The 21,026-nt window shown below is 34.0% G+C and overlaps 1 protein-coding gene across 1 annotated transcript; it reads right to left on the bottom strand.

Annotated features, from left to right (window-relative positions):
- Positions 1-18,312, bottom strand: LOC124365019 (ubiquitin-like-conjugating enzyme ATG3). The gene is made up of 7 exons (XM_046820905.1): positions 17,938-18,312; positions 9,861-10,049; positions 6,065-6,202; positions 4,941-5,063; positions 3,552-3,695; positions 3,331-3,458; positions 1-240 (listed from the first exon to the last, which is right to left on the bottom strand). The coding sequence occupies exons 1-7, from the start codon at positions 18,007-18,009 to the stop codon at positions 90-92; spliced, it is 945 nt and encodes a 314-aa protein (XP_046676861.1). The 5' UTR covers positions 18,010-18,312; the 3' UTR covers positions 1-89.
- Positions 18,313-21,026: the final 2,714 nt, after the last annotated feature.

Here is a 21,026-nt window from a genome sequence, read left to right as displayed (position 1 = left end):
GAGTATTAGCATTAATTTAATTCTTACAATACTAATGGAATGCACACACCACAACTCATATAAAAATGGTAAACCATTATGTAAACAGATCACATGGAGAAATTCTTGGTGTGATCATAGTCGATTGTAGGGATGACAGACTGGACAAACTTGAGGAAGATGATGAGGTACATGTGGACACCCAACTCTCCTCCTCCCTCCAGTACTGTCTCGATTATCTTCTTCATCACCTCAGCATGTCTGTAACAGTTACAAAATGGTGATGACACATGACAAACTTCAGGAAGATGATGAGGTACATGTGGACACCCAACTCTCCTCCTCCCTCCAGTACTGTCTCGATTATCTTCTTCATCACCTCAGCATGTCTGTAACAGTTACAAAATGGTGATGACACATGACAAACTTCAGGAAGATGATGAGGTACATGTGGACACCCAACTCTCCTCCTCCCTCCAGTACTGTCTCGATTATCTTCTTCATCACCTCAGCATGTCTGTAACAGTTACAAAATGGTGATGACACATGACAAACTTCAGGAAGATGATGAGGTACATGTGGACACCCAACTCTCCTCCTCCCTCCAGTACTGTCTCGATTATCTTCTTCATCACCTCAGCATGTCTGTAACAGTTACAAAATGGTGATGACACATGACAAACTTCAGGAAGATGATGAGGTACATGTGGACACCCAACTCTCCTCCTCCCTCCAGTACTGTCTCGATTATCTTCTTCATCACCTCAGCATGTATGTAACAGTTACAAAATGGTGATGACAGACTGGACAAACTTCAGGAAGATGATGAGGTACATGTGGACACCCAACTCTCCTCCTCCCTCCAGTACTGTCTCGATTATCTTCTTCATCACCTCAGCATGTCTGTAACAGTTACAAAATAGTGATGACACATGACAAACTTCAGGAAGATGATGAGGTACATGTGGACACCCAACTCTCCTCCTCCCACCAGTACTGTCTCGATTATCTTCTTCATCACCTCAGCATGTATGTAACAGTTACAAAATGGTGATGACAGACATGGACAAACTTCAGGAAGATGATGAGGTACATGTGGACACCCAACTCTCCTCCTCCCTCCAGTACTGTCTCGATTATCTTCTTCATCACCTCAGCATGTCTGTAACAGTTACAAAATGGTGATGACACATGACAAACTTCAGGAAGATGATGAGGTACATTTGAACACCAAACTCTCCTCCTCCCTCCCACTTTCTCGATTATCATCTTCATCACCTCAGCATATCTGTAACAGTCACACACAAAGTGGTGATGACAGACTGGACAAACTTGAAGAAGATTATCAATCATATGGTCATCCAATTCATCATTCCTATTTAAATGGCAAAGGTTCCAAAGTGAATGTTTCTAAATTTTCAGATAGAGACGTATCACAGGTTTAACACACTGACTACAGTGCACACCATTTACTACAGCTGTCCTAATGTTGGTACAAGACCTGAGTCACAGTGAAGGTTTTAAAAATGTATTTTGTAGCTAGAGATGTATCGCAGTTTAACACATAGGTGCAAGCAACTTACTACTATTCTGGCTGTTCTATTGTTGGTACATACAGGCCTGTACTCAGACCGGTTTTTTCTGACAATTTTACCAGGTCTGAACCCTCAAGGGACCCAGTGCAGTCCCGCCACACTTGTTGAGAGGAGGGTGGCAGGACATGCCGGGGCCGAGCCAAATATCTTTTCTGGGGTCCGCCAAAACTGCGAACGACCCTGGGTACATAACTTGTGTAACAGTGAAGATGTTAATGTAGAACAGTCAATCTGAGATGGGGCATTGAGCCACACATATCAATTTAAATCTTATGACTTATAAAAAAGAGCTTTGTCTAGGTATGCGTGTTTTTGGCTAACCAACATATGTTGACCTAACCCTTCGTACGCTGTAAGCGGAATATTCCGCTGAGTAAATCTAACTCGAAACGTTCTAAGCGGAATAGATCGCGGAATCCCCTGACAACGCAATATATATTTATGTTAGTTCAACAAATTGCCGCCAGAATGCTTGAGAGTAAATATTTGGTGTTTTAATATGACGCAATGTGAAGCGTGACTCATCAAAACAGCTGGGACCAATCACAACGGAAACTTTGGTTTGCTTTGTCAGTCCGCACCATCGCCAGTGAGCAAGCTGTACGCTCTAAGCGGAAATACTCGCGCATGACAGTCAGCTGCCGGCGGCCGCTGTGTATTGTTTATTGTTTATAACCTGCTATACTGCTTTAGCTACCTATTGTGCGAGGTTATTCATATCGATAATGTGATAAACTATATATCTATGTAAAACATGTGAGGCCAAGCCTGCCCTCCATCCAGATGAGTGTTTTGAGATTTACCACACACAAGTCCAATACTAGTGTGCCTTTTTTTGTGTTCTTTATATATTCCATATTTGTCATGGATTTGTTCCCTTCATTATCTACTAATTTTGTATAAATAATATATATTACTGTTGTGATAACTTTTGCTACTTTCAGGAACGTTTATTGTACTTTATATACTGCCGTGTATATTTAACTGTATATGTACTCATATGTAAATAAAATAAAAGCAATACAAAAACTATCATATGTTTTCATCAGTTGCAAGACCAATAAACATAAAAAAATATATAACTTCGAAAAAATTAAAAATTATTATTTTTTTTTTAGCATTAGAGCAATTTGATACAACTTGCTTTCACAGGGTTGCTACAGGAGTCCAATAATGAAATTCCCTGACTTTTCCCTGATTTCCAGACCAAATTTTTCATTTTTCCCTGACTTTTTTCGACGCAATCCCCAGGGTTTTTGGCAATTAATGGGTGGAAAAAAGCGATGTTGAGGCTAACAGGGTGGCAAATATAAAAAAGCAAAAAATAAAGTGAACACAGTTTCAATACATACAAAAAGATTGACTTAATGATCTTTTACAACACAGAAGTAAAATACTTTAGAACACTGCACCATAAGTAATTAGTAGCACATAGAAATTACAGAGCTAAAGAAGGTACATTATATTTAGAAGGGATTTTATTTTTCCCTGATGAACGTCGAAATTCCCTGACTTTTCCCTGACTTGAGACCGGATTCCCTAACTTTTCCCTGATTTCCAGTCCTGTTTTTTTCCCCTGACTTTTCCCTGATTTCCCTGACCTGTAGCATTCCTGTTTCAGTGTACAAAGGGTTATACACTCAATATCCAAGCTACAATGTTAAAAAGTATTACTGTACGCAATATTTAAATATTATTGAGCCACTACATTAGTATCCTATCAACATTTCTCAAAATCAAAGATATAGCAGTTCACCTGCAAGGGTGTACCGAAGCCATAGGAGGTCCAGGCAAATGAGGGTGTGATTCCATCGTTACTGTCTTCTTTGCATAGTCCTGGCTAACATCCTCGTACATCTGCTCCACTGTCAGTGGCCTGCGATACTGTTAACACATGAACCAATCATTGATGATACAGATATATCACAGCTATTGTAAACATATTAGGAGATTCTAGAAACTCAGTTTCAGACTTACCTCATCATACCCAAAAATCCACAGCCTTGGAGTCTGGTAGAATTTGTCATAGGTTATGTGAAGGTCATATGTCCTGGTTCTAACAATCTCACCATCTTCACAGCTACCATTTTTTGCCTTATCTTTCTTAACGTCAAGTGTGGCCTGAAAAGTTATTTCTTGTTATGGGTTTATAAATAAAAACAATTGAAATGGTTTCTGTATTTCATATAGTTCATCAAAGTAAAAACAATGTATAAAAATCAATTACTTGAAATTAAATCTTAGATTTGTTTAGATCCTTAGCCATGTTACTAGATTAAATAAACATGCAAGAGTTACAAACACTTATATTACCATTTTATCTGTCCTTTGAAACAAAATTCAATGAATCAGAAATTGAAATACTCAATATCAAGGGTCACCAGAGACATTTTGACTTTGTTATTTCTAAAAGGTTAAAAGTGCGGCCACTCAAAACCTCTTTTCAAATTCCTGGTTTTTCCCCAGTTTCCCGGTCGAAAGTTTCCGATTTTCTAATTCATTCTCAAATAAAATAAACAACTGTAATACTGTATTTAACCCTTACGCCAAATGGAAAGGTGAAGGTTTATCGTCACCATCTGTATTTCCAGGAAATGCCATGAGGAAAGCTGTAGGGGTCTAGAGAAAATTTCATTGCTAGCGATAGGCGAGAAATTCGATGATGATTCATCGCTACCACCTATTTGAAGCTCCTTTGTTTTTTATCTCTGTGTTTTTCAATGTGTCGACATGACATTATTATACCTAATAACCTTGCTTTCTGTGATGTTTGGAAAATACATGTATACAGTGTGGAAAAATAAAGAGAACAATTACCAACACATAGCGATACCGTGGGGCAGACTGCAGTCCAAGCATTGCAGGTCAGAGGTTTGCAGTGCACTAAGTTTCAGTATCGATTTTGCTGATACACAAGGTTGGTTCGGTGTAACCAACAAATAAACCAAATACTTTAACCAAATCTGAACTCTACTTTAACTTTGACACTTTGGAGAAAACAAGCTTAAGATGCCATGCTGCTTCAGAGGGATTCACAAAGATTTGGACAAATATATTTTTTAAACTACAAGTCATATGCTCTACTTTCTCCTTTTAAATAATACAAATGGTAGATTATAAAATGAGATTCCAGAACATTCCATTCCTGTTCTTGTTCCTTACATATAATACAATAATATTATAATTTTAATATACCTGCCTACATTTTCTGGAAGTTCTTCGTGTTAACATAACCTCGTATTATCAGAAATTTTGGTTATCCAAAACATGTTAAGCGCTTATTACTTACGATAATTACAGTTTTACTGTATATTATGAGAGATTATATACCGAACTGTCCCACCCTTAACCTTGACATGACCTCACCTCATCTTGCATGTCCAGCATCCCACTCTCCTCAAACTCTTCCATGTCAACTGCTTCATCATCGTCATCATCATCTTCGTCATCATTGTCCTGGACTTCACACACTTTCCTCACTGGAGAATCCTATAAAACATGCAAACCATTATTGCTTTCACTGAGTCTATTTTACACTTTGTTTCTGCAATTTGGCAGCACTGGACACCTTAAACCGAATCTCTTTGGAGTTGACAAAATACCCAGTGGGCATGAAATGTATACCTGCTCTTCCTATCCTACCAAAACTCTTATGTTAACATCTGTTGACGACGGGCTAAAGTTATCTGTAAAAGAATCTTTGCCATTTTGACACTAAAATTGAAAGAAAATTTAGCTGAAAAATTAATGAAAATTAGGCAATGGTTAAAAAGGGAAGTAATGCAATTAAATATAAATTTCTTCATATCGTGAATTCTTTTATCTATAAACATGGCCAAACAACATAAAAAGCTTCATAGCATCTGCCCTATTTTAATTTTCCAAGTCATCAAACATTGCTTCTAACAATTATTATCTCTGTATTAGTTGCGTTAGGTTTGACACATTGTTTGTCGCACATGACCAAAAAACCAGGCTTTAATAATCACTTAAAAACACAGGAAAAAATACTTTTACGCATAAAACATGAAACATTTTTAATACAACCACCTTAAACTGACACTATTGTTTTTTTATAACATGAAGACTTTTATAATATAATATAAGCCTAAAATTGTTTTGCTATAATTAAAATACTGATGCAGCTTTTTAAATTTTAAAAACATAAAATATATTCAAAACGTAATTTTATTTTTAAATCAGTATTAATAATTAATTTCAGTTGAATATTTTAAGGAAACTTTGTTTAAAAAGTTCAGTTGAAAACAATACAATTATATTATATGTTGTCTAAATAAGAAAATAAAGCTTCATAAAAAATGTCAAGTCAGTTCATTCTCAAGATATTGTGCGGACAGACAGATGAAATTTTTCAAAACCCTTGAGTGATATCCTTCACTAATGCATAGCCAACAGGATTTAGTAACAATCTAGATCTCACATATTTTTTTAATTGGCAATAATATATTACACATAATGTAATTATTTACATTGATATCCTCGTCCAGGGTCATTTCCAATACTTTCTCATCCAGCCCTGCATTAGGATCCATGCTGTGAGTGTCGACCCATCCGCCATCAGCATCTTCTGTCTCTATCAACCTCTCCTGTTCATCACAGTATTCCATCTGTAAAACAACATATCTATGGATATAATACATCCTTGTCGAGTCATTTCCAATACTTTCTCATCCAGCCCTGCATTAGGATCCATGCTGTGAGTGTCGACCCATCCGCCATCAGCATCTTCTGTCTAGAATCAAGAATCAAGATGTTTATTGTCATCCCACATATACAATGTATTGACAGTGTAAAAGGTGTACCTTTGTCTGTAGAAATACAATAAACCTACAGACTACAAAGCACATAATTCCTGGGCTTATGCTTACATACTAGATTGCATACGGTAAAGTACAGGTCAGAAGTCTAAAAACATAAATTGTCCATACTACAACGTAACATTTCGTCAACAGAAGAGTAAAAAAGCCTTTTTTTAGCCATTTTAACATTAACTGTTTTAAAATGTTTACAGGAAATGTCTCTAACAATCAATGGTAATTTATTGAACAGCTTTACGCCAGTAAAAAGATATGTACGCTGGGTTTTACTTAGCCTAACATGTTTTAAAATCAATTAGATTCTCTATTTCTCGTATTATAATCATGAATTCTCACATTAAATACATCAAGATTCTCTTTTACATACATAAGGCTTTGTAGAACAAAGATACAAGGAAGTGTAAGAATACGACTTTCTACAAAGACAGGCTTACATGAATCAGTAGGCTTTTTTATTAAAAATAATGCGTAAAGCTTTCTTTTGGCACAGAAAGACATCAGCAGCATAACTAGAATTCTCCCAGAGAAGGGTACCATACTGAAGGTGGGTATGAAAAAGAGCATGGTAGGGCCTTAATAACTAAACTAGAGCTAGTACATAGTTTAAGTTTTTTTAAGAGAAAAATAACTCTGGACAATCGAGTACATAGAGAGGTTATATGAGTTCCCCACGAAAGTTTAGAGTCAAGGGTAATACCAAGTAGCTTGACTGACTTGTTTGGCGATAACAGTACATAGGCTAAAAATAATATGTTCAGACTTGTCTTCATTGACACATAGGCTATTTGCAGAGAACCAAAGGTAAGATCTTTCTTTCATATAATTGGTCATAACTACACTAGTTTCATGAGATCTGTCAGAGCACAAACAACGTAGTGCCGTCTGCACACAAGACACACTTATTCGGTATGAAATTGGGAAGGTCATTAATAAATACCATAAACAAGAAGGGACCCAGTACAGAGCCCTGGGGAACCCCGCTTGTTACCTGCTTAGAACTAGATTGACTGTCATTCAATTTTACATATTGGAATCTGCTAGAGAGAGATAAGAAATAAGTAGAGACAATTCATTACCTCTTATTCCATAATATTCCAGCTTTTCAATTAAAACTTTATGAGACACAGTGTCAAAAGCTTTTACTTAGATCTAGAAGCAGAGCACTGACTTCCTCTTTATTCTCAAACCCATTAATGACATAAGAAACAACACTTCCAACTGCCTTAGTCGTAGAAAGACCTTGTCGGAAGCCAAACTGCGCTGGTACAAGTAGATGATTTTTTTCAAAAATAATAATCAATCTGAGATTTAATTATACTTTCAGCTATATTAGATATTACAGGTACAAGCGCAATAGGGCGGTAATTGTTGACATTTGATTTATCACCTTTTTTTATATACAGGTACAGTTACAGTTAATTTTAAACATTGAGGATAAATACCAACATTGAGCATCCAGTTTATAAGATAAGTTAAGGGGCACATAATCACAACAATAATATTCTTTAAAACATAATTAGACAAACCATAGACATATTCAGACTTAGAGTTACTTAGCCTATTAACAATATAGTATACATCAGCAGGACTAACCTCATACCACTTAAAATACTGTAAGGCCTATAGTAGAATTATTTATACCCGAGGAATTCAGAATATCAATGGCACTAGCTGCATTTAAATTAACATTCATACTATTACTATTTTACAACATTAGAGACATTTACAAAAAAAAATTATTAAAATCTTCAGCAGATATAGGAGGTTTGACCTGTGAACATTTCCTATCTCTATCAACCTCTCCTGTTGTTCGTCACAGTATTCCATCTGTAAAACAACATATCTATGGATATAATACATCCTTGTCGAGTCATTTCCAATATTTTCTCATTCAGCCCTGCATTAGGATCAATGTTGTGAGTGTCGACCCATCCCATCAGCATCTTCTGTCTCTAATAAAATCTCCTGTTCGTTACAGTATTCCATCTGTAAAACAACATGTCTATGGATATAATACAACTAACCCTGGGCAAAACAAAAAAAGTGCTTAATTCTATACTTGGCAGTGTATTAATAGTGAACATTAATTTCTCTACTAGATTAGACACAGTCAGTGCAAGTGGAGCTTTGCATTGGCAACAATGGGAAACAGTTTGAGCATCTATAAGGTGTTGGTGGGCTTAAATGAAGGTCTTTTCAAAGTATTAGAAGTGTGTTCAACTATCTTATTACAACCTATTGTAATAATAAAACGCTTTAAATCATTTGAAATTGTTATTTTTGCCTACAGAACTGAAACTGCTTGAGATAAAGCCAAAGTTTAAGTACAATAATTTTTTTGTTTTTTACTACCGGTACCTTTCATTTGGTGCAATGCAAACCATATGGTTGTATTTAATATTTATTTGTTATGAATATTTTTTAATTTTAAAAATGTAAATAATTTTTAAGTGTCGAAATATTTTGGGAACTGAACTTTCATTGGAAGGGTAGGTCCTCAACTATTTTAGGTTACTTTTGGAGTTTCATAATTTGTTCAATAATGTAACAATAGAAAATCCTGTTAAAGCTGTACATTTACAGCAAGATAAATTGAACACTTTTTTTATGTGTCAAGATGCCTTTAAAATAAGGTACCACACACCCCACCTTTAAATTTAAAAATTTACCAAAATAACCCCCAAACTCCAAAAATATCTCTTACAGATTACAGAGGGTTCAAAAGGGTACAGAGAGGTGTTTTTGTTCACCCTGCATATCAATAAAAAGCTTATATTCTACAATATTGAAAAAATATTGAATTAGCAAAAACCTTGTACTTATCACGAATAAAACAAAATTTTACAAAACTTGTATATATTTATTACTTAAGGTCAATTTTTTTAGCTATAACAAATATCCATTTACCTAGTATGACATAAATTTGGGATTAGTACAATATAACATTTGTTGTGTTTGAATACAAAACAATATTTATAATTGACTTATCAAAAACCAGGTTTTTTTTGGTTTATTTGCAACTTTTTTGTGTTTGTATCTACGTATAATACGTCAGTATGTAATATGTACATCTTATATTATTTTACACAGTGTTTCACATTTTTTTATTAGATGATAAAATCTGCATCTTTTGGCTATTCTGCTCTTTTCCAAAATAGTTTAATACAGAAGCAGGGAACTTGATATATGTGATCTTGAGCTAGAATTTCTCAGCAACCACTAGTTTTTGCAAGATAGTTTTTTTTCTGTGAGTGCTGATACTTCTCCCAGTTCAATATGCAAAGTCTAATGTATAAATGTATCTTAGCATGAAGCATGTACATTTTATAACCGTTTAGAAAACCTCTTGCCAATCGACCAAAATGGCCTTGCCAGTTCAGGAATTACTATATGGCTAGTTGGAGGGTTAAATTAGTCTTCAATAAAGACATTAAGTATCACAACATACCTGTTTGCATCGCCGAGGACACGGCACATTGCGGGTGACCAGAAACTGCTTGTTGGGTGGCAGATAGGACTTAGTGCGAGCCTCATCTCCGCCTGCCCACTGCCATGTCGGACAGTGGTGGACCAGGTGGTCTCCTGCCGCAACAAACTCCTCCGGTGTAATCACTCCAGTCTCTCGGAACTTTGATTCCTGTCATGCAATTAATAAGTCAATAATTAATTACAATTCATTGCCCTTATATTATACAGCTATTTCAAATAATATTGTGTGTTTATTAATATTTAAATGTTAAGTATTTTAATATTGATATATGTCGTAACTGATGTGTGCTGCAGACACAGTCTATGGAGGTTATAGAGATTATCCTTGTGGATCAAATCTCTGAATGTTATGACTCAACAGTATGGCATTCATTGAATTGTAGTCATTCTTTTCTATACTCAGTTAATACTTAGTTAGATCATGAGAATTATTGGTTTTATGTCAGGGATCCTTAATTTATATCTCGAGGTAGTATTTAAAATTACGTTCAGACCATGTAAAGATTATTTGAATTTATGTTTAACTAAACAAAAAAAGGTTAAATTTACACTTATCCAGGACCTATGATAAATACCTAGGTTTATGTTGTTTAATACAAACAGTAGATAAGGGCAAAAGATTACTTTGTTTGCTTAATTGATTTTTTTTTAATTACTACTTTTGGTTCATTTTGCCTTTCTAACACCTATAATAATCACCTAAAATGTTATTAACCCTACATCGGGCGCTAAACGGAGTTTTCCTCTGTGTATTTTTATTATTAATAATAGTACTACTTTTCTGATGTTGGCAGTCGTTTCCCGCAGTGTACTTCATGAGCATCTTTCGGGGAAGCGAAACAATAGCTTCCCGCTTATCTTTGTCAAAATCTGTCAATATGAGGTCTACTTCTGTGCGTGACTGGACGATTCCTCCGTGAGCGCCCGATGTTGTGTTTGTAGTGCTTGGACGAAATCTCCGTAAGCACCTTATTGTGTTTAGTTTTTATGGAGTAATAATCCGTGTGCGCCTAAATATGTGACCTGTGATGGTTTCTTTTTAAGTTGTACAATATATTTTATTTCAATTTTGTGAAATGGAGAATGAAGACGAGAGACTTGTCAGTACAGTACCCGTGTGATAGGGAACATTTCAGTACTGTTTATGGAGTGAACATTGTCGTTATAAGAACCAGAGAGAAAATGTTTTGAAACTTTGTGTAGTGTTTAAAAAAATTTTTAATAAAGAATAAATTTTGATTTTAGAGTATAATTGACATTACAATTGTATAATATCTCAAGAATTGAAGTAAATTGTTTTTGTAAGAATTTAAAAACTAACTTAATTTCCACGTATTATTACAGTAGGTTAAACATTTTTACAATTAATTGCATTATTCCTTAACATACATAATGTTGTTATTATACAATAACATTTTTTAAGATTTTGAATTTCTTATTTTGAAAATTCATTTTTTTTATAATTTTATGGCCTACATTGGACCACTTTAGTCACTTTATATTTTCTAGTCTTTCTTCTTTTATCCACCCAATATTTCTTCATCCTTTCCGAGCGTAATTTCCTTTCCTCCTCCGGAACCACTCTTCCTATTCGTTGTTTGTTTCTTTTCAGTTGTAGTGTAGAGTGTTTGTCATTCAATATCTTCAATGTGTTTGTCTTGTGTTTTAAATCCTCTACTGTAATTTGTAACTCTCTCATATCTTCTTTTAATTCTGTGATCCATTTAATGTCACTTTTACTATACCACAGTTTTTCTACTATTTTCCTGCTAATTCTATTTTCAGGTGTTTTTAACAAATGCCCTAGGAATGATATTCGTTTCTTATTGAAAATTCATTACATAAGAGAGTAATTTTTATTTAATCTCTAAAAATGAATATATTACATTGTAATTAAATGAGTATGAATATTTAAACAAATAAAAACAGTTTTAAACGAGTATGATATCCATTATTCGCTAACCTGGAGGAAACATCCGTGAGCGCCTGATGGTGTTTCTAATTTTAAGCGCCTGATGGAGGGTTAATAACATTCAATTTCAGAATAATTTTCAATAGTAACAAAATTTAAGTTGATACAGTAATATTACAGAATAATCCTTAATTTCTTGACTTATAAAACACTACAACAAACACACACATTTTCACTCTTAAAACATAATGTTTAATTTTATTAATCAATAATTTCATTTCGTGACTGTCTTAAAATGATTATACTACAAAGACGCATAAACAATTTTTGAAACTCCCAAAACCAGTTGATTATATTTGAGTTGATTTGCAGTAGTTATCATGGTTATCTGCAAGGCACATTTGTGACATTTGTTGATGCACCACCAAACATATAACATTAGATAAGCTACTGATAAGGCTACAGATAAAACTGACAAACAGATAATGAGATCGACAGCATACAAATAGAACAACAAAATATTGTGTTATTTCTATTTTCACTATTTAAAATAACATATAGTTTTCTTAAGGAGAATAAGCTAAGTAAGCTAAGAACTTACAATGGACTGCAAATACAGTGAAAAAAATAATTTCACTGATACATTGTATAGATTTTTAAATTTCAGTAAAAGAAATAATTTGTTACTCAATGTTTCTTAAATTAAATTTGAAAAATTAAAATAGTCTTTCACCACAACTCTAATGTCTCAGTATTCATTTACAGCTCTTACGACAGACCACTGGAATAGATCCAGTAAAATAAGACCTTACAATAATTGTAATTATTACAAAAGCCACACAGATCATAATCTTATCAGGGTCAATCAATTACAAATCACCCAATATAAATATAATTTGTTACGAAACATTAATAATTTTCCTGATTCTTTTATCATGGAATCCCTACGGGTAGACATTCACAAAAATCCATTTGAAAAAAATTTGTAAGCCACACTTTTTATTTGGAAGCCATTGCTAAAATGACGGTTCAATAAATTCAATGGAAAAACAGGGTTTATGGAAAATTTATTTGCACAGTATCTTTTAAAGATATTAGAATAATTTTAAAACCAATGAGTTTAGCATGAAACAACCTTCAAAAAGATACTATTTTAATTTCTGTATCATGCAAGAAAGTCAGTGAAACCCTTTCTATAAAAAATCAGAAAAAATGTTAAAATTTAATTTTCATGACTATAACTTTTAGGAAGAAGAAGAGATTCACAAGTAAAATTTTATTTATGTGTTGAGCACTCGTAATACTACCAGCAGCATAAGTTTAAGTCTTGAGAATGAACTCCTTATTTTCTACAGCTTTTCAAAAATAGATGAGAGCACAGTAATGCCAATTTTTATAGGTTAATATCTAAAATTGGACTGAATGAAAACAAGTGAATATTTTATAAAATGTTCTTTATACTAATAAGAATATCCCTCCAAAAATTATGACTGAGACTCAACTACGTTTTGAGACACAGAGCTGTGAATTTCGATAAAAACATTACCTTTTCAATACACTCGTGCAATGCTAAAATATCAACTATAGGCTTAAAGTTATCTTACTTAATTGACAAAATTAAATGATGCTTAAATCTATAAATTAATATATTGAGTTTTAAAATAATATACTTAATATAATAATATAATATAATAACTTAGTATATAATTGGGAGTGCCGATGGCCGAGCGGTCTAAGACATCGGATTTTGAGTCTGAGTTAGAGATAGCGCAGGTTCGAATCCTGTCTGTGACCCTTGCACTTTTTATCAGTACCATTGACCTTGTACTGTATCGACTCTCCCCCTTATTCTGTTTGATAAGATCCTCGCACAGGCCAGTGGCCCATGAGGACGGGCAGAATAAGGCTTAAAAGGGGATCGGCTTCTCCTTTAAAACAAAAAAAAAAATTTAACGCAATACTTGAGTTGAAAATGTACCTTTATTAAAATGATATATAAGTATATTATACAAGTATGTTTGTAATTTAAAACCCTTTGTTAAATGTCAACAGACACATCAGTTTTTATGTTGCAAGTTAATATGAGTTCCACAAGTTTAGACTTGAACTCTTCCATCTGCAACAGCTTGTGCAGTATTATAATATATTATAATGGAAGAGTGGTCTGAAAAATTTCCGAGCTAACAAAAATACAAAACATTTTTTCTCAAATATTTGTGTTATTTTTCAACATAGTCTCTTTGTAACTCTACACACTTCTCCCAGCGATGTTTCTATCTCTATAAACCATCCAAATAGTACTCAGCGTTTTTCTCTGCAAAATAATTGTTCATGAAGGTAATTACCCGTTCTTACTTACTCTTACTCTTACTCCCATGGCCATGGATACCCTAGGTGGTATTTGGCCTCGCCAACCAGCTGCCTCCATCTCTCCCTGTCTTCACAATCCACCTGACCCGCTCTCAATTTCCGCAAGTCCTTCTCCACCTGGTCCTTCCAGCGATTTTTGGGTCTACCTCGAGGTCTTCTTCCAACTGGATTGTGTTTCCAAATTACCCGTTCATTTGTCGAAAATCTCTGTCTTGTGAGTGCAATTTTTAAATGAGAGTGAGAGAACAAAAAGAAGTCGCTAGGGGCTATATCTGGTGGTGAGTAAAGTGGATGGTTAAGCAGTTCAAACCATAATTTGTGGATTTCCATGGCAACCGCTGAGGTGTGAGACAGTGCAATGTTTTGGTGAAACAGGATTTTCTTTTTCTGCAAATGTGGCCGTTTTTCTGCAAGTTCTGCCTTCAGCTTGTCAAGTAATGATGCATAGTATGCTCCTGTAATGATTTTTTTTTTTTGGAGATAATCAATTTAAATAACTCCATGACTATCCCAAAAAACAGTCGCCATCACTTCCCTAGCTGAAAAAATGTTTTTGCTTTTTGTTGGAGCCAGTTTGCCCTTTGCAGTCCACTGTTTGGACTATATTTTTGTTTCAGGCATATAATGGCGTATCCAAGTTTTATCTACAGTAATTAATCAGTGCAAAACTCAAATTTATTGTGGCTAAACTACGCCAACAGAGCATTGGAAATATTCATTCCAACACGTTTATTGGTCTAACGTGAGTAAACGCGGCACCAAACGTGCGGACAGCTTCCTCATGCCACCACTAACGAATCAGGTGCAAAATTATCAATTAGAAATACCTAAACTATAGAATACAAAAACATTTAGTTAGTTACAACTAATTATTACCAACTCTTTTTAATGTATAGAATAGCCTAACAATAAAATTCCAAATTCATTCAAACAAAGTAAAATCTTTTGTATTTTTGAGTAATGGTCACAAGTACAATAGCGATGTACATGTGTTATTTTTGTCACAACCTGCCAGACCCATTTCAAAATAGTAAAAAGTAACTAAATGAACATTACACTGTTTTGTATTTTCCGTTATATAAATACACATAGATAGTTCTTTATTCATCATTAAATTATTACGTTTTAGATATAAAAATAGCTTAACTATACTTTAATTTGAAATACCTATAACGTAATCCAGTTTGACATTCTGGTTTCAGTAGTACAGATAATCATGAATATCGAAGAACTCAATTGTGGTGGTGGCCACTTATTATACTCCAGCCTTTGTAATATCACTGATACCTCAAAATAACTGACTCCCCACCTGGTGGTCACCATAAGGTTGCAGTATAATAAGCGTCCAACACTCGAGTGATCAATAATATTAAATCATGATATTCATGAGTAAAGAATCCTCGCTTAAACTACTTAAACCAAATTACACTATATTTTAATTATGTTATATTTAAAATTACAGTATAAAAACATTATAGTGAATAAAAACAATCTAGGATATGTGTATTTATAAATAAATAACAAACTAAACAGTATAACATTTACTTACTTTATACTATTTTGAAGGATAAACTTGTCTGACACAAATAAAACATGTGCATAATAACCACTGCACTTGTTGCCATTACAGATCTGCAGTGTTAAGAGTCAGTATCAGGTACTTCAGTGGTAACCTTTTACCAGGATACTGTTGTTTCAGTAACAGCTGGGCTGAATAATTTGTTTCATAACAGTTTTTTGGTTTTGTGTTACTCGTTAACCAGTGTCAGTTTAGGCCATTTCGTGCAAGCAATGAGGCATATATTAGCAATGGAAATATTACTACACTATGCAAAGTTATTATACGATATAAGTAGTTTAGATTAGATTATCATAAATATGTTACTAGTAATATCAAAGTTAAACACAACCTATATAATCACTTAAGTGATCTGAGCTTGAATTTGGGTACTATCTGAGGGGATGTTTTTCTTTTTGCACCTGCCGTGCGGATGGCATAACAGAAGACTGCACTGATGGCCATTGGTGCAAGCTTCGATGGCAATTTGGCTCCACCCTGCACTTCTGGTGAAATAAGAAGTACATCCCTCGAGATAGGGCTACAGTATAATAAGCGGCCACCAACATAATCGGATTATAACTTTTGATTTTAAATATCGATACTATTGAATATGACATTTTACTTACAGATATTCATGATAATTATTCATTGCCGGCTTTCTTTATTAAGACTAGTGACGTCATTATCAAAGCTGTTATTTCATTTATGTAGGAGAAGGCTAGTGACAACGACAAGAGCAACGACGACGAATATGCAGATATTGGCACAAATTCTTTTTAAGAACACTGAGCAATGTTTTAAATAGTTACAAGATAATGGCCTTGCTCCTTTAAATCCAAATTGTTCAGTTTGTATTGGCAAGATGAAAGCGAGAATTCAAAGTGGAAATCAAAGAATGTTTCGCTGCAAGAAAAGTAAGAACAAATACTTATCTAAAAATGATCTTGAGAAGACTTTTAGGACATTCTAAGGGTAGGGTACGATAAGCGGACCCGGTTTTTATATCGAAAAATGTAATCATCGATATCTAATATTCGCATCTCAAATCCTAGACTATCATTCGATATAAAAGTATCTATAATCCCCAATAACAAACATATGTTTTAAATTAAAATGTGAATTTAATATTAACAGTGATCAAACAAATTATTATAACCAAAATTAGGAAAACCAAAGACCAAATATTAGCTCCTCTCACAGTTACATTTGTTTCTTTCCTACAAATTTCACATAATGGGTTTTTCGGTACGAGTCCATGTTGAAGCCACGGAAAACATGTCTTATCATCTTTCAAAGCAATGTTGTGTAGTTTTCTAAAATTGACTGTCATTTTTAATAATTAAATGTTGCTTATGTAAAATTGAAATATTACCTTACGTGTATTATTTGAAAGTATTTACAGCTGTTGATATAGATTATTCAAAATGATTAATTAGTATCGATTGATTATATTGATGGTTATGATTAAGTAATATCGGTTGCCAATTTCGATATAAAAAACCGGGTCCGCTTATCCCGGGTCCGGGTACCCTACCCAATTTATTAGTTAATCATTCTATGTTACATAGTTGTAGCTTAGTTAAATTTTAGTATACTAACATGCAACACAGTAACAGGTCCCTGGGATGTAATAACTCAACAAGTTATTTTTTAATAGGTATTAACAAACAACAGTATTTCCCGTCTCTAGCGGGCATTACTAAAATACCACACACATGGTTTAACATTGTTCAATTACTTAGGATCAATAATGTTGAACTGAATTATGTTATAGACTTTTAAGATTGTATTACAGTAAAGCTATAGTTTTATATGTCAAAGAAATATATGCATTTTAGATTATAGAAAATAATACAACTTTCTTTATACTAAGTTTGGGCAGTTACAATTACTTAACAAGGTAAACAAACATGTCTGATATAATTTAAATCGTTTTAATTGATGATTCGATATAATCAATCACTCGAATGTTGGACGCTTATTATACTGCGGCTCTTCATGATTACAACACTGGCTAGGCCATTGCAAAACAATCAAATAAAACTATTATAAAATAAAAATACATCTTCATGTGGTTTATATTGTAGTTTAGCTTGACTTAGGCCTATTAAGATAACCAACATACTTCATCTAGGATCTGAATAAGTATTTTGAACATCTGTTAAAAAATAACTAAATAAAACATCCTCTCACCTTCAACACAGGTGTCAAATATTCTGCAACCCCAAGTGCTGTTCCTTTGACTGTGTTTATGACACTTTGCATTTTGATGGTAACTTAAAAGGTTTCTACTAGCACATAACAATCCGGTTCAAAAATCAAAATACAGATAAAATATCAAGCCTATAACAGGTCACCTTTCTATTCCTTCGATATTATATATGATGAGTTACACTAAACTGTTAATGCAATTGAATGAACATTTAATTTCAATAATACAAAAAATATATTCCTTAGATATATTTTTCGTTCCACTTCTACTTTAATTTTCTTACTTCGTCAGTAATCACTAATCAGTATATAGGCCTAGGATTCTATGTTTATTTTGTTTGTTTTTTTTTCTCACAGTTTGATGAATCTGAATAAATGAAAAATACACTCATAGAATATACAAGCCAAAGACGTAATATATACGCGAAATTAGGTTTTCTTACTATATAATGAAAATTGATAATTTTCCATTTTTAAGTAAAAAATAAATTGTGTATTATTACTAACAGGAACGAAATAAAGCAGAGTTAAAAAAATAATGTAAGAAGACTGCAAAAGAGTGTAGCCAGTTTTTTTTTTTTTTTTTTTTTTTTTTTTTTTCAGGAAAGTATATAAATGTATCCAGTGATCGTCTATTGTGTACGATGTCACCACAGCAAAAACCGATTTCATCAGTCAAATTAAACATTCGTATGAGTGATATATCAGTATTTCTGTCTCCCAATTTCTTGCCGTTGTTTATTGACGCTTATAGAAATCACGCTTTGAACACGTTGTGCAGTGCACATGTAGTGTATGGATAAAAGATCAGTGGACGAGGTTCATGAGAATTTTGAGACACACATATTATTTGTTTGGATGCGGACAATATTTTTTCTAGATTTAATTTGAGTTAATGTTTTTGGAAAATTAAACCAGACAATTCATGTTTATAACAAAATCAGACTATCCTGTTAAAGTTCTTAGCCTTGTTGTATCATAGGCAAACATAAAAAGGTTCCTCTCGTGGATTGCTTCAGCAACATCATTAATAAAGATAAAAGAAAAGGACCCAAAACTGCTCCTTCTGGTACTAGAGATTGTTGTTTTTATTATTTCAACTGAATGGGCATAACTTTAGTTTTGAATGGTAATGAATTTCAGTTGCCTCTTTTCTGCGAATTAATGTCTGAGCATATATACATGTGTGTGTGTGTGTGTGTGTGTGTGTGTGTAAATGCTCTTATAAAAATTAATTCGTCACAACTAAACATCTGAAATCAAAATGCAAAATAAATAGATGTAAAGGCTTTTGGCGATTTAAAAATTCTAAAAAATAGTTATTTAATTAATAAAAATAAAAAATACATCCAGTTAAATTCCATACATAAAATACAAAGTTCATGCACTGTATCACACCTGAATGAAATGAGAGTGTTAATATTCTGCACCTTAAATATGTCCATGTGCTTAATAAGCACTACCCCCTCAGGCATGACCCCAGAGCCCGGGAGTTCCTTATTCCAGGGGGTGCTAAGGCATCGTCTCCCTCTTAGCAACTATAATTATTGAAGCTCTAGAAACCACTCGTCAGTGTATCATGTTGAGAGCTTAAACCAAAGGCGCTAGACTGTAACTCTATAATGAGAATCTAAGAATAGGATTTTTATAGACTAAAAAATAAGACTAACTGACTTATTAATTTATCAACGCCTAGGAAAAGTTATTAATTAATGCCGTTGGTAAGCACAACACCAGAGGACGGCTGGACTGATTTTCTATTTTTTTTATAATCGTAATAATTTAAATAGATTTTCACAAAATGAAAAATCAAAAACGTTTTTAAAATTTAGCATTTCGAGAGTAGTAGTGTACTTCAAATATGAATAACAATAATATTAATTATATACTACTATAGATCGCGTCACTGAAAAACTCAAAACAACTTTATATATCATGTGTGCTATACTAACAGTGATGTAGGTTATAATAAAATCATTCTTGATGATCAAACTTACTAATATACGAACATAACGAACCAATAATGTATCCTCTTGATACTGTCAAATGGAATATTTACAGAAGCTGAAGAAAAGAATAAGGTGGACGAGCAATAACATTACTCAATGAGCCATTCCTTCCATGATTACAAGCTGTATAATTATTGTTAATTAAACTAACATACTTTCAAATAGGATAAATAAACTTTAACGAATCAGCCTGTATACGTATACCAGCAGTGAAATAATAGATGACTAGTTCTAAGGTTAAAAATTTGAATAAATATCGGAACCGGTAGCATTTAGTGAAGTCGCTATCTCCTCCCACGAGTTTCCTGTCATTCCTAAGTCGTGATAACTCTTATGTGCAGGATTTTTATAAGTGTTCGTAAAGGCGCATTCTTTCAATAAATTTCTCGTCGGAGTAGACACAACTAGCCATTTTTCGGGGGACCAATACAACGACCTGCACCACTGAGGGTACGTTCGGAGAGTGGATAAACTCTATACAGATAAAGGAGACCACGTAGAAGGGGTATCCCCAACCCACCCACACCCCATAACATCACCTCCCTTCCGGCCTTCTCGAAATGCATACGATCAATTGGACACCCGCCCACTGCGAACGGCCCGGGCCGGCCCAGCCCGTCCCGGCCTCGGTTGGCTCTTGGGCGGTCGCAGTGGTGGCCATTTAATTGCATGAGTTTCGACTTCACAAAAAGCCCGGCCGGGCCGGGCTGGCCCGAGCCGGTCGCAGTGGGCGAGTGTCCATATGATTAAGTATATTTTGTCATCCTACAATATCCGGGCCGGGGCGGACGCAGTGGGCGCCGTGCTTTAAGGGTGACTTCCGAACCACCACCAACGGCTGGGCAGGCGGGTTGCTTGCAAGAAATATTATAACAATTAATAATAAATAATATGACTAACAATAGGATAAACACAATAAATAATAAGGATAACATAAAACAGTATAAAATAAATAGTAAAAGATAACAATAAACAATCAGTAATTGATTATACTTAATCTAAAGTAAGAAATTTAACAATCCTAGTCGGAAAAGAGTTGCAGGTTATCGCAGAAGAAAGCAC

Source organism: Homalodisca vitripennis, chromosome 6 (genome assembly GCF_021130785.1).
Source record: "Homalodisca vitripennis isolate AUS2020 chromosome 6, UT_GWSS_2.1, whole genome shotgun sequence".
NCBI classification, from domain to species: domain Eukaryota; kingdom Metazoa; phylum Arthropoda; class Insecta; order Hemiptera; family Cicadellidae; genus Homalodisca; species Homalodisca vitripennis.
The sequence above is the reverse complement of the archived record's forward strand: the minus strand, read 5'-3'. Positions and strand labels throughout refer to the sequence as shown.

Bases quoted from the DNA above. Each gene is read 5' to 3' on its own strand.
- LOC124365019 (XM_046820905.1), bottom strand. From the start codon at position 18,009: ATGCAAAGTGTCATAAACACAGTCAAAGGAACAGCACTTGGGGTTGCA. The intron at 3,696-4,940 runs GTGAGGTCATGT...ATAACTTTTCAG, and splicing joins TGCTGGACATGCAAGATGAG to GCCACACTTGACGTTAAGAA. The intron at 241-3,330 runs GTGAACTGCTAT...TAACTGTTACAG, and splicing joins GCTTCGGTACACCCTTGCAG to ACATGCTGAGGTGATGAAGA.